The 12,627-nt window shown below is 48.7% G+C and overlaps 1 protein-coding gene across 2 annotated transcripts in view; it reads left to right on the forward strand.

Annotated features, from left to right (window-relative positions):
- Window positions 1-11,275: 11,275 nt before the first annotated feature.
- Window positions 11,276-12,627, forward strand: part of CLTCL1 (clathrin heavy chain like 1) — a 34,330-nt gene continuing 32,978 nt past the window's right edge. The window contains exon 1 of one of the 2 annotated variants that reach the window (XM_053993885.1): window positions 11,276-11,468. In XM_053993885.1, coding sequence (XP_053849860.1) covers window positions 11,427-11,468 — 42 coding nt within the window. In that variant the 5' untranslated portion in view covers window positions 11,276-11,426. The remainder of the gene's footprint in view (window positions 11,469-12,627) is intronic. The other variant, XM_053993884.1, reaches the window with a different exon arrangement.

Consider the following 12,627-nt stretch of genomic DNA (forward strand, 5'->3'; position numbering starts at 1 on the left):
CAAGGAAAAAGGACCGGTGTATGTCTCCAGGGGCCTGTGGCCCTGAGTGGCCGGACACCTCCAAAAATCCAAACGATCGAGGATGTGTCCCAGACCCAAGCTGCCCCCACCTCAAACCTGTGCTGCCCTGACACTCCCAAGGGAACCCTACAAACTGACATCAGGAACCTGGGCTGGCCACTTTTCTTTCCCAAGGAAAAAGGACCGGTGTATGTCTCCAGGGGCCTGTGGCCCTTGAGTGGCCGGACACCTCCAAAAATCCACACGATCGAGGATGTGTCCCAGACCCAAGCTGCCCCCACCTCAAACCTGTGCTGCCCTGATGGTCCCAAGGGAACCCTACAAACTGACATCAGGAACCTGGGCTGGCCACTTTTCTTTCCCAAGGAAAAAGCTGATCGTCTTCTCCAGGGGCCTGTGGCCCTGAGTGGCCGGACACCTCCAAAAATCCAAACGATCGAGGATGTGTCCCAGACCCAAGCTGCCCCCACCTCAAACCTGTGCTGCCCTGACACTCCCAAGGGAACCCTACAAACTGACATCAGGAACCTGGGCTGGCCACTTTTCTTTCCCAAGGAAAAAGGCTGATCTTTGTCTCCAGGGGCCTGTGGCCCTGAGTGGCCGGACACCTCCAAAAATCCAAACGATCGAGGATGTGTCCCAGACCCAAGCTGCCCCCACCTCAAACCTGTGCTGCCCTGACACTCCCAAGGGAACCCTACAAACTGACATCAGGAACCTGGGCTGGCCACTTTTCTTTCCCAAGGAAAAAGCTGATCGTCTTCTCCAGGGGCCTGTGGCCCTGAGTGGCCGGACACCTCCAAAAATCCAAACGATCGAGGATGTGTCCCAGACCCAAGCTGCCCCCACCTCAAACCTGTGCTGCCCTGACACTCCCAAGGGAACCCTACAAACTGACATCAGGAACCTGGGCTGGCCACTTTTCTTTCCCAAGGAAAAAGGACCGGTGTATGTCTCCAGGGGCCTGTGGCCCTGAGTGGCCGGACACCTCCAAAAATCCAAACGATCGAGGATGTGTCCCAGACCCAAGCTGCCCCCACCTCAAACCTGTGCTGCCCTGACACTCCCAAGGGAACCCTACAAACTGACATCAGGAACCTGGGCTGGCCACTTTTCTTTCCCAAGGAAAAAGGACCGGTGTATGTCTCCAGGGGCCTGTGGCCCTGAGTGGCCGGACACCTCCAAAAATCCAAACGATCGAGGATGTGTCCCAGACCCAAGCTGCCCCCACCTCAAACCTGTGCTGCCCTGACACTCCCAAGGGAACCCTACAAACTGACATCAGGAACCTGGGCTGGCCACTTTTCTTTCCCAAGGAAAAAGCTGATCGTCTTCTCCAGGGGCCTGTGGCCCTGAGTGGCCGGACACCTCCAAAAATCCAAACGATCGAGGATGTGTCCCAGACCCAAGCTGCCCCCACCTCAAACCTGTGCTGCCCTGACACTCCCAAGGGAACCCTACAAACTGACATCAGGAACCTGGGCTGGCCACTTTTCTTTCCCAAGGAAAAAGGACCGGTGTATGTCTCCAGGGGCCTGTGGCCCTGAGTGGCCGGACACCTCCAAAAATCCAAACGATCGAGGATGTGTCCCAGACCCAAGCTGCCCCCACCTCAAACCTGTGCTGCCCTGACACTCCCAAGGGAACCCTACAAACTGACATCAGGAACCTGGGCTGGCCACTTTTCTTTCCCAAGGAAAAAGGACCGGTGTATGTCTCCAGGGGCCTGTGGCCCTTGAGTGGCCGGACACCTCCAAAAATCCACACGATCGAGGATGTGTCCCAGACCCAAGCTGCCCCCACCTCAAACCTGTGCTGCCCTGATGGTCCCAAGGGAACCCTACAAACTGACATCAGGAACCTGGGCTGGCCACTTTTCTTTCCCAAGGAAAAAGCTGATCGTCTTCTCCAGGGGCCTGTGGCCCTGAGTGGCCGGACACCTCCAAAAATCCAAACGATCGAGGATGTGTCCCAGACCCAAGCTGCCCCCACCTCAAACCTGTGCTGCCCTGACACTCCCAAGGGAACCCTACAAACTGACATCAGGAACCTGGGCTGGCCACTTTTCTTTCCCAAGGAAAAAGGCTGATCTTTGTCTCCAGGGGCCTGTGGCCCTGAGTGGCCGGACACCTCCAAAAATCCAAACGATCGAGGATGTGTCCCAGACCCAAGCTGCCCCCACCTCAAACCTGTGCTGCCCTGACACTCCCAAGGGAACCCTACAAACTGACATCAGGAACCTGGGCTGGCCACTTTTCTTTCCCAAGGAAAAAGCTGATCGTCTTCTCCAGGGGCCTGTGGCCCTGAGTGGCCGGACACCTCCAAAAATCCAAACGATCGAGGATGTGTCCCAGACCCAAGCTGCCCCCACCTCAAACCTGTGCTGCCCTGACACTCCCAAGGGAACCCTACAAACTGACATCAGGAACCTGGGCTGGCCACTTTTCTTTCCCAAGGAAAAAGGACCGGTGTATGTCTCCAGGGGCCTGTGGCCCTTGAGTGGCCGGACACCTCCAAAAATCCACACGATCGAGGATGTGTCCCAGACCCAAGCTGCCCCCACCTCAAACCTGTGCTGCCCTGACACTCCCAAGGGAACCCTACAAACTGACATCAGGAACCTGGGCTGGCCACTTTTCTTTCCCAAGGAAAAAGGCTGATCTTTGTCTCCAGGGGCCTGTGGCCCTGAGTGGCCGGACACCTCCAAAAATCCAAACGATCGAGGATGTGTCCCAGACCCAAGCTGCCCCCACCTCAAACCTGTGCTGCCCTGACACTCCCAAGGGAACCCTACAAACTGACATCAGGAACCTGGGCTGGCCACTTTTCTTTCCCAAGGAAAAAGGCTGATCTTTGTCTCCAGGGGCCTGTGGCCCTGAGTGGCCGGACACCTCCAAAAATCCAAACGATCGAGGATGTGTCCCAGACCCAAGCTGCCCCCACCTCAAACCTGTGCTGCCCTGACACTCCCAAGGGAACCCTACAAACTGACATCAGGAACCTGGGCTGGCCACTTTTCTTTCCCAAGGAAAAAGGACCGGTGTATGTCTCCAGGGGCCTGTGGCCCTGAGTGGCCGGACACCTCCAAAAATCCAAACGATCGAGGATGTGTCCCAGACCCAAGCTGCCCCCACCTCAAACCTGTGCTGCCCTGACACTCCCAAGGGAACCCTACAAACTGACATCAGGAACCTGGGCTGGCCACTTTTCTTTCCCAAGGAAAAAGCTGATTGTCTTCTCCAGGGGCCTGTGGCCCTGAGTGGCCGGACACCTCCAAAAATCCAAACGATCGAGGATGTGTCCCAGACCCAAGCTGCCCCCACCTCAAACCTGTGCTTCCCTGATGGTCCCAAGGGAACCCTACAAACTGACATCAGGAACCTGGGCTGGCCACTTTTCTTTCCCAAGGAAAAAGGACCGGTGTTTGTCTCCAGGGGCCTGTGCCCTTGAGTGGCCGGACGCCTAAAAAAATCCGAATAAACAAGGATGTGTCACAGACCCAAGCTGCCCCCACCTCAAACCTGTGCTGCCCTGACAGTCCCAAGGGAACCCTACAAACTGACATCAGGAACCGTTAGGCAGGGTATCAGAAAGCCTGGCCTAACCAGACACCATGCCCACAGTTGACCATGACCTTGGCATCACCAGCACATCCAACTACATGAATTTTTGACATGTGTGGGTGGGTTGGGAAAGGACAGAAAATGTTTATATCAAAAATGAGAGTGTATTCAGGCTGTTTTGTCATCCTGTGATCTAGATTTGACTACTCTTGTTCTAGAATAATTGATCAAAAAGCTCAGGAGTTCCCTGTATTGTACTATGTATTCTGCTATTCTGCTGCCCTTGTGAAGGAGTAAGACCAGTCACAGCCCAGATATAGCAAATCAAGCTCCTTTTTGCAGACACAGACTTGACAATATGCATTAACTGAACATAGTTCTTGCATCATGTGCTATCTCAGTCACATTCTGAGCTAGAAGAGAAATATGCACATATTTAAAGATCTTTGGGGCCTGTGAAAGTGTTTATCTCTTAACACAAAACTTCTTTCTTTCAATTCTTTATTTTGCCTCTTCCAGCATGACCAACGTAACAAAAGAAGAGCTGCTTATTATTACCATCTTTCAGTCTTCATAAATGGGTAGAAACACACAAAGATGACTCACTTTCGTTGTGTTGTAGCTCAAGCCTTACTCCATCCAGAATTTTAAGCACTAGACTCTGGTTGAGTTGGAGCAAATGACTTGTGGAGAGCTAAGATGAAAGAGGGAAAATTCTGGCAGTGGGGGTAGAAATCATCCCTTTGCTTCCTGGATGCACTATGGCTTGGTGTAGAAAGAAGGAAGAAACTAAAACTACTCTGTAACAACCTTCATATATTCTTTTTGAAATTAGTACTTAATTAGATCACATTTTTTCCATTATAAGGACCAAAAATCTGCAAAGAAACATGACAACAAGATGCTAAATAAATGGTTTGGCTAGCACTTTGTAAGCTTCCCCTTTCATTTTTTTGTGTTTGCTTAAGATACACTATATATCTGGAACAGCACAGTTTGCCAAAAATATGATGTAATTTTTTATGTTTCAGGGCATCCCTTGGGCCTTTAGAAAAGTAGAAAGTACCAAATAGTCTTTAAATTCAGGAAGATCTTTCTAAAAATATTAATTATACTCTAAAAAGACAGCATTGTAAATTCCCTCTGGTACTTGTTAAGGCCTCTGCACAAGTTTTCTCCCTTTTTTCAACATCCCTCACACAAGCAGCATCAGTTACACTGAAAGCTCTGGCATAAAGGGGCACGGCTGTCTTCCTCTTGTGTCATCTAAATTCATTCTAGTGACAGTGTTGCAAACTGCTTATGTATTGCTTCTGCCTTGGAGGCACTGAGCACTAGCAGGATTTTTTTTTTAGGTAGACATTTCATTATGAGGACTTTCAGTGTGTAAGCCTGGGCTTGCCTACATTTTATTCCAGCTCAGCCATCTTGCTTGTTGTCAATAATCTAAAAGGTAGTAAATGTGTGATTTTCCAACCTTTCTGGGAAATATCTTTGTGTTGTGTTTGTATCTTGAACATTCTAATTAAGACTGAAGTTCCAGAAAAGCCAGTCTGTTACATTCATGTTGTATATGTCATTAAGAAGCAAGAAATGCAGAGAATGTCCATTAAAACCTGTTCGATAAGCAACTCCAGATAGAGAAAGCCAGGAGTGAATAAAAAAAATGAGAGTGACTTTTATCTTTAGCATCCTGAAGTCCTACAAGATCATAGAAAAAAAAACCCCTTTGTGTTACATAAAACAGCATTATAAGGTCTAACAAAAACCTGTTCATGGAGGGGAGAACACAGTTCAGAAAATAATGGTGTTTTGGAGAAAGGATACTTGAACCGATATTTAAGCTAATGCAAAGGTAGAGATTCATATAAAAGCAGGAATTTGGGCATAAAGAAAGGGAACAAAAATATTTCATGAACAATAAAACTAATTCAAGAAAGTACTGTCCTTGGTCAAAGATCTTTTTTTTCATGATTTGCACTGACTGCTTCATAAATTTGCCAATAAAAGCTGAACTCCAACTTCAGCCATACCTTCTAAATAAAAGTCTCTCCATTCTGGCTGTCTGTTTTCATGAAACTTGCTGGAATCTTTGAGCTCATTCCTCTCCATCACATATGGTTGGTTGAATTTGGCCAACGGTCTCAAAACTGACTGTGGTGGGGAAAAGGAAACAGGCAAACAGCAAAAGCACACTCATAAAGACTTGCTTCCTTCTGAGGATGGGGAAATTCACAGATGATGAATTTAGAGAGTACTTCTTTCCAGGAGTAGGAGAATGGGAAATATATTGTAAATTGTAAATGTCTGTTTACCATCCCTATGGTCTACCACTATATTCTAAAATGTAACTTGGTTTCTGCTTTTCTTGGCTTCATTCTCTTTCCTGGATAATATAATAATGTTAAGAAAACGAACACCAAGGTTTTCCCTCTCAAGGGGCTATTTCAAAGGAAATAGCTAAAAGGCCCTAACAGTCAATATATTCAGCATTTCTCAAATCACCCTATTGATCTGCAATTGGACAATGTTGGCCTGGCTGTAGGACACTTGTGATAACCAGAAGACCCCTCCAGGTCCTTTCCAGCCCTTTTTCATTCCCTGTTTATGCACACTGACTAGTTCTGCTCCTAATTAAGGTAATTAAGGATCAGATCATTTTTGACTAAAATTTTACTTGGTCTATATACAAATATAGCTTGGTTTCTGTGGTTCCAAACTTAGTGAAATTAGCATGAGATGTACACTGGATTTATATGGGCTACCTCATCTCTTGCCATTGCTCGTATTTTCAAAGAACACATTCACTCTTTTCCCACTTGATGAATGAGCTGCCAGAGAAAACACTCTGGAGGAATTCAGCTTCTAATAAGGTTGATGTAAGGTGCAGCCCTGATGCATCTGTCAGGATTTTGAAGATAGATGTTGACTCCCCTGCCCTTTATCCGGCTTTGCATCATTGACCACTACACCCCTGTTTTTACAAGGCTGGGCTGGGGGAGTTGCAATTTCAGCTAAGAAACTGCCATGCAAGGAATTCAGCACCTGTGTTGCAAAGCCTGAAGAACACCAGTGTCCAGGGAGGAGCAAACAACTCTATGAATGCACAGAGAGCATTGATGCTGGCATCCTGTTCATGATCAGAAATGGCTCCTTCAAATAGAAAAGCTCCTGAAGGGCAAGACAATCATATTGTTTGCACATTGCAGGTAAACTGTGTATCACTGTGGCATTCTCTGTGGGGAACCTAAAGACCTCCAGCCTACACTGCTACTGCCTTTAGACACTCCTGTTCATTTTGACATTAAATGCTATCAGACTGATGGAGATGATGGAGAGATGGAGATAATCTCCAGCAGAGCTTTCATGTGCAGGGAATACAGGATGGGGCTTCACATACTGAAGTAAATTCATAAAGTGACCTCTATCAAGAGGTCCAAGAGTAAAATCTACCATAACAGGACTGTCTTGAAATACTAAGCGTGTATGACACCATTCTCCTGTCAAAGAATTAATTACACACTAAATAATTACATATTAAACAACTATGCAATGTAATCTTTACATTTCAAATAACTTAAAAAACATTACAATTTTTACCAGACTGGTCTCAGGAGCTTGCACAATGATTTACAAAAACCACAGAAGAAACTCATCCAGAGCCTCAGAGTGCTTTGTATGACCCACAGTTATGCATTCAGTAAGAACAGATGGAAAAGGATAATTGAATTCCAGGCAAAAAGAGCATTATTTGAATGGAACTTTGCAGTAAAATTAAGGACTGTGGGACATGTACAAGGAGTCAGTTGTGGATGGGAGAGAAGGACAGAAAACAGTCCTTGACTCAGCATCAAGTTTGCTGGAAGGAGAGAGAAGAGACAGAGGGAAGGAAAGGGGCAGACTCCGCCGTCTCCAGGAGACAAGCTGGAAAGAAGTCCAAGGAGCGAGGGTGTGGTTTGAAAAACAAGGAGTACAATTTCAAACTGGATTCTGAAGCAAACAGGGCAGTCAGTGAGGACTTTGAGATGCATGAAATGCAAATTTTCTCCACCAGAGACTGAATCAGAACTTTTTGAGTTGTTGTGACACTTTGTCATTGCTGTACCAAAACATCTTTGTGCTGCCACTGCTGATCCAGCATTCCTAAGGTTTGCATTTATCTGTTGGGAAAAACGTTGATGCTCTGACAGTGCCAGGCAGCACTCAGCTGACAAGTGACGTGGATCAACATCCTGCGTTCAGTGCTTTGCCACATGCAGCAGCTCTCCAGCAGTTTGCAGTGATCATGCACAAGCATGTGCAAATCCAACCCACAGATTCCTTGCTTCTCAGAGCTGCAATTTGAGGAGCACTCCAAGTGTTTGGGTGTTCCCACTCAAGCAGGTCTCCTGTAGTGGATGCTTTCTCATACAGGCCAGAAGATGTGCCAGTGACTTTTTTACCTTCTTGAATCAAAACAGGAAAGTGGCCAAACATTTGGGAATGGAACATTTGTGTAGTTAATCAGTGATTTGAACGGATGTCATTGAGCAAGAACCCGAGAGAAACATTTAAGAGAAATGCACATTGCTTTTTCAGTGAGACTTCCTTGGCTGATTCTGTGGGAAGAAGACTGGGAACATACATACAACATTTTTCCATGTAAATAACAGCCCCTCCAAGACAAGACTGTAGCTCTTCTGAAAGACTGGAAAAAGAGCATCAGGCTGCCATCCATAAGATGAGCCAGAAACCCAAATATTTGGATGAGAGCAACTTCTGAAAAAATAGAGAAACATTTACCAGGAGCCTTTCCATTTGCATTGTTAAAGGATTGCTAGGGATTACACCCTTCTCAGCTGCTGAGCGCTGTGGCTCTGCCTTGTATAAAGGAGCAGTCAGCTAATCACAGGGGCACTAACACAACAAACCATTAGAGACCTTTTACATTCCCTTTTAACAGACTATAGACTGTAGGAAAAATACCTTAAATAAGGCCAGTAGTGCCTTTTCATTGAGAAACCCCAAACTAAATATAGAAAACAAGGTTAAAAGACTCAGTTAAAACATCCATGCACACAGCTGACAGTGCAGAGGTCAGTTTCTTTAGCTGTGGAAGCTCAGCAGGCTGCAGAGTGGAGAAAAGATGGCAAAATACTTTTCCTATTTCTTTGATTGTGCCAAAATGTCCAACACTTTCAGCTCACTCTTCATAGCTGATCACACTTGAAAAGAATCCAACCCTTGGGATCAGCAAAGCCAGGTCTTATAAAGGACAGATATTTAAATACAGAGCAGTGCAAAGGTACAAATGAGAAAGACATCAGCAGACTGAAGTGTGGCAAAGCACTTTTACATAAAGTGAGATACTTTTTTTACTACAGAAATTATGGGATGTTGTAATTAGGATTTGGCCAGCTGGGAGTGGGCATGAAGGATTATATTATTAAAATTGGAGTGAAGAAATATAACAGACCTTTAATTTTAATTATACTTTAAAAGAGCCTCGGTTTCCTTAGCCAGTGATCCTTCTAGTTCATGGCAGCAGCTTAGTGCCAGACTACTAAGATTGCACACAGTACACAGTGACTTTTGTGCATTTGTAATTCTTAATAATAAAAATATTTGAGACAAATCTGTTGCTTGTCACAATTTTCTTTAAAATGTTAATGATATAAAAACATATCTCTCATAACTATGTACACTACTTAAGAGGTACTACTTAATTTGTACAATGAGTGATGAACGTATGTGGTTTGGTTTTTTTAAAGAAATAGATCTAAATTAGCAAAAATAGGACCTCTAGATATAATTAATTAGCATCCATAAAGTGAATGTGAGGGAGGGAAGCTGACAGAACATGCTCACTATACCAAAATGGGCTGGTGACAGATATGTCCTGATGTCCCATTGGTAGTCTGTCTCTGCAGCACTGCCGACTTGCCCTCATTTAGAAACTCATAACCCACCAAAATTAAACTGCAACTAACAAACCTACAGAGCAGATGCTACTCAAACCCCTTTGGACCACATAAAGGTTATCTCCACTTTACCTCCAGTTCTTCTTTGTTCTTTTGAGAGAGCAGACCTTGGTGCATAACCGCAATCCTGAGTCCTCTGAGGAGAGCTACAGATCCCAGATTTCTGCAGGGATGGGGCTTTAGCAGCCTCTCATTCCTACCTATCTGTTCAATGGGCTGTTCAGTGCTTCCTCAGTCTCACTGTAGACCATTCTTCACCAAGGGATCCCCATGGCTGCAGCCTGTGACCGTGTGTGCCAGTAGGAGCCAGGTGTCTCAGCAAGCCATGCCTATTATCCCTTTGGAAACTTAACCCAGTTTTGGTAATTCCCATGTATTAAAAATGAATGAGGTTAAGTGAAAATAATGAGGTTTTAAATTGTAATGTATATGAAATTGTTTTAATCTGCCTCTGGTTTTGAGTCTTCGGGGGTCCTTTGTTCAGCTTTGTATTAGAGATTGTCCTATAATCTTGTGTTTCCCAGAGCTGAGCTCTCTGGGAAAATGTGAACAATGTAATGCTCTGGATAAAAGTGCTGGAGCCAGCACCACTGCAGCTGTTTCCACCTCAAAGGATTACTGTAATTTAGAAGTATAATAGCACTAACATTAACTTCACCTCCCTCATATAATGCTAATGGACTGACTAGGAGTGAGAGTTAAAAAAAAAGGTGTTGATGAATCTCTTGCATGTTGGACCTTCACTTCTTGGTTATTGAATAGCTTCCAACTCACAGTGTCAACTCTTGGGGAAGGAGCCCGATTTCTATTTAGAAATTGAGCAGGGCAGAACAGTTGGATGGTTTTCATAGCTGGTAACTGGTCATAAACCCCCTCACTTATCTTTGGGCATGACTGCAGGGAGCAAAGCCCACATGGTGCTAGGTTAAGTCGGTGGGTGATGGGCCAAGAGCAACCATCTGACCCAGGCAGAACCCAGTGGGATTCTTTGGGGGTTCTGGGGCTGCCAAGGAGGAGGGGGAGGAGAAGTGTTGCACTTTGGCACAGCCAGTCAAACTACAGCAGGTGCCAGGCAGGCGGCTCCCGGCTCCCAGTGCCCACCACGCAGGTCCTGGGTGTTCACTGTCTTAGTCCTCACCTCCGGCGGGACTCCCGAGGCGCCGAGGGGAGCATCGCCCCGGCACCGCCGCGCGGCTGTGGGGAAGGGAAGGGAGATGCCCTGAGGGTCGGTGTGAGGGTGGGCCGGGGACAGCGCTGGGGTCAGTGTGAGGGTGGGCCGGGACGGACCCCGGGGCCTGGTAGGAGGGTGGGTCGGGAGAAGCCCTGGGGCATCGGGTGGGTCAGGGGGCAGCCCCGGGGATTGGGGTGAGGATGGGTCAGGAGAAGCCCCGGCTCAGGTTGAGGGTCGGCCGGGGGCAGTGCCGGAGGGAGCCGGGGCGGGGGCCGCGTCATGTGAGCGCGTGTGGCAGCAGCGGAAGGATACCTGCACTCTGACAACCCCTCCCGCCCCTCTCCTCTGGCCGCAGCCGCGGCGACCACCCGCTCCTCACAACCCCGTCCCCAGCCCGTGCCCTCAGCGGCAGTGAGGGATAGCGGGGCAGAGGAAGGCGGGAGGGTGAGGGCGGGCGAGAGGCGGTGGCGATGGGCGGAGGAAGAAGCGCGGCAGGGAGGGACTATTTGAGGAGACCCTGGCAGGCTGTTGAGGTGCGGAGTGATCCCGGCGAGTGAGCGGCCCCGCGCTGAGGCCGAGGAGGGCGGCGGGCGCGCCGGGCGCCATCCCAGCGAGGGCTCAGCGCCTGCGCCGCTCCCGCCGCTGTGAGGGGAGCACCGGCGGCCGCCCGCTTCACCGCCAGCCCCTGCCCCGGGGGGCTCGTCCCCAGCCATGGCCCAGATACTGCCCATTCGCTTCCAGGAGCACTTCCAGGTGAGCGCAGGGGGGCAGCAGAAAAGGCGCGGGGTCGGAGTCCCCCTCTTCTGCCTCACTCCGTCTCTAGCGGGGGGGGGGCCGCGGCCTAGGCGGGCCGGGGGAGCGCTTAGGGCGGGGAGAGGGGGCCAGGCCGCGGGGGACCTTCTCAGTCCCCTCCTTCCTTCCCTCTGGAGCGCGGCCGCCGTTTCGCCGGGCGCCGTGGGAAGGCGCGCGGGGACGAGCCCGCCCCCGGTGCGGACTCTGGGCTGCCGCTTCTGTTCATCCGTCCGTCCGTCCGTCCATCCTTCTATCCCCGGAGCTGCGTCCCCGCGGCGTGCGGAGCGGCAGCGATTTGTGCAGAGTCACTCGTCGCCTGAGGGACCTCCCGCTCCGGGGAGGGGGCGGCGCCGCGCCGGAGCCGCGCTGCTCTCCCCGGGCACCGCGGGCGCTCCCCCGCCTCGGCTTGGGTGGACGCCGCAATCTTGCAGGCGGATTGTGGTTTTTCCCTTTCCCCTAAACGACCATCAACCTCTGGATCGCGAAGGTTCCTGGGAACCTCTTTTTGTGCAGCTGTGAGGAAATTGGTGAGATGAGGTGCAAGAAACCATTTGGTCTTGGAAGCTGCACAGCCTCTGTCCTTCCTTCCAAACATAACTATATTAAAAAATCCTCCCCCAAAATGACATGGTTCTGTTCTTAATATCCTGTGAAAACCATAATGCCAGAATTGGAAAAGATCCATACCTAATGGATGCAGCACAGACAAACCGGTTTGTGTGTTTCCTTGTGACCTGGTGGTGAGGGAGGGTTGTAAATGGAGTGAGAGAACAGCAGTCTCTGAACGTGCAGTTTGAGGCAGGAATTAAAGGAATTTGCTAAATGAATGAGAGAACAGGAAGTGGACTTGGCAAGTCATCCTTCTGTCGCTGTACCGCCCCTTTCTGTCAAATCAGGCATCCATTTCAAAATACGAACTAGGTATCACCCCCCAGTGTGGACTGCATGCAACTCTGGGCATTTCAGCTTCAGAAATGGTTACGGCTGCTTCTCAGCTCCCTTTGGTATGTATTTTTTTTGCTTAACTGGAAGAACTGTCCTGGTGACCCTAGAAGGAGCTCTAGCCAGAAAAAAAACCCCAGTAATTAGAGTGAATTCCAGAAATATCTAATCTCTCTGT

This window comes from Vidua macroura, chromosome 18, assembly GCF_024509145.1.
Source record: "Vidua macroura isolate BioBank_ID:100142 chromosome 18, ASM2450914v1, whole genome shotgun sequence".
NCBI classification, from domain to species: Eukaryota; Metazoa; Chordata; class Aves; order Passeriformes; family Viduidae; genus Vidua; species Vidua macroura.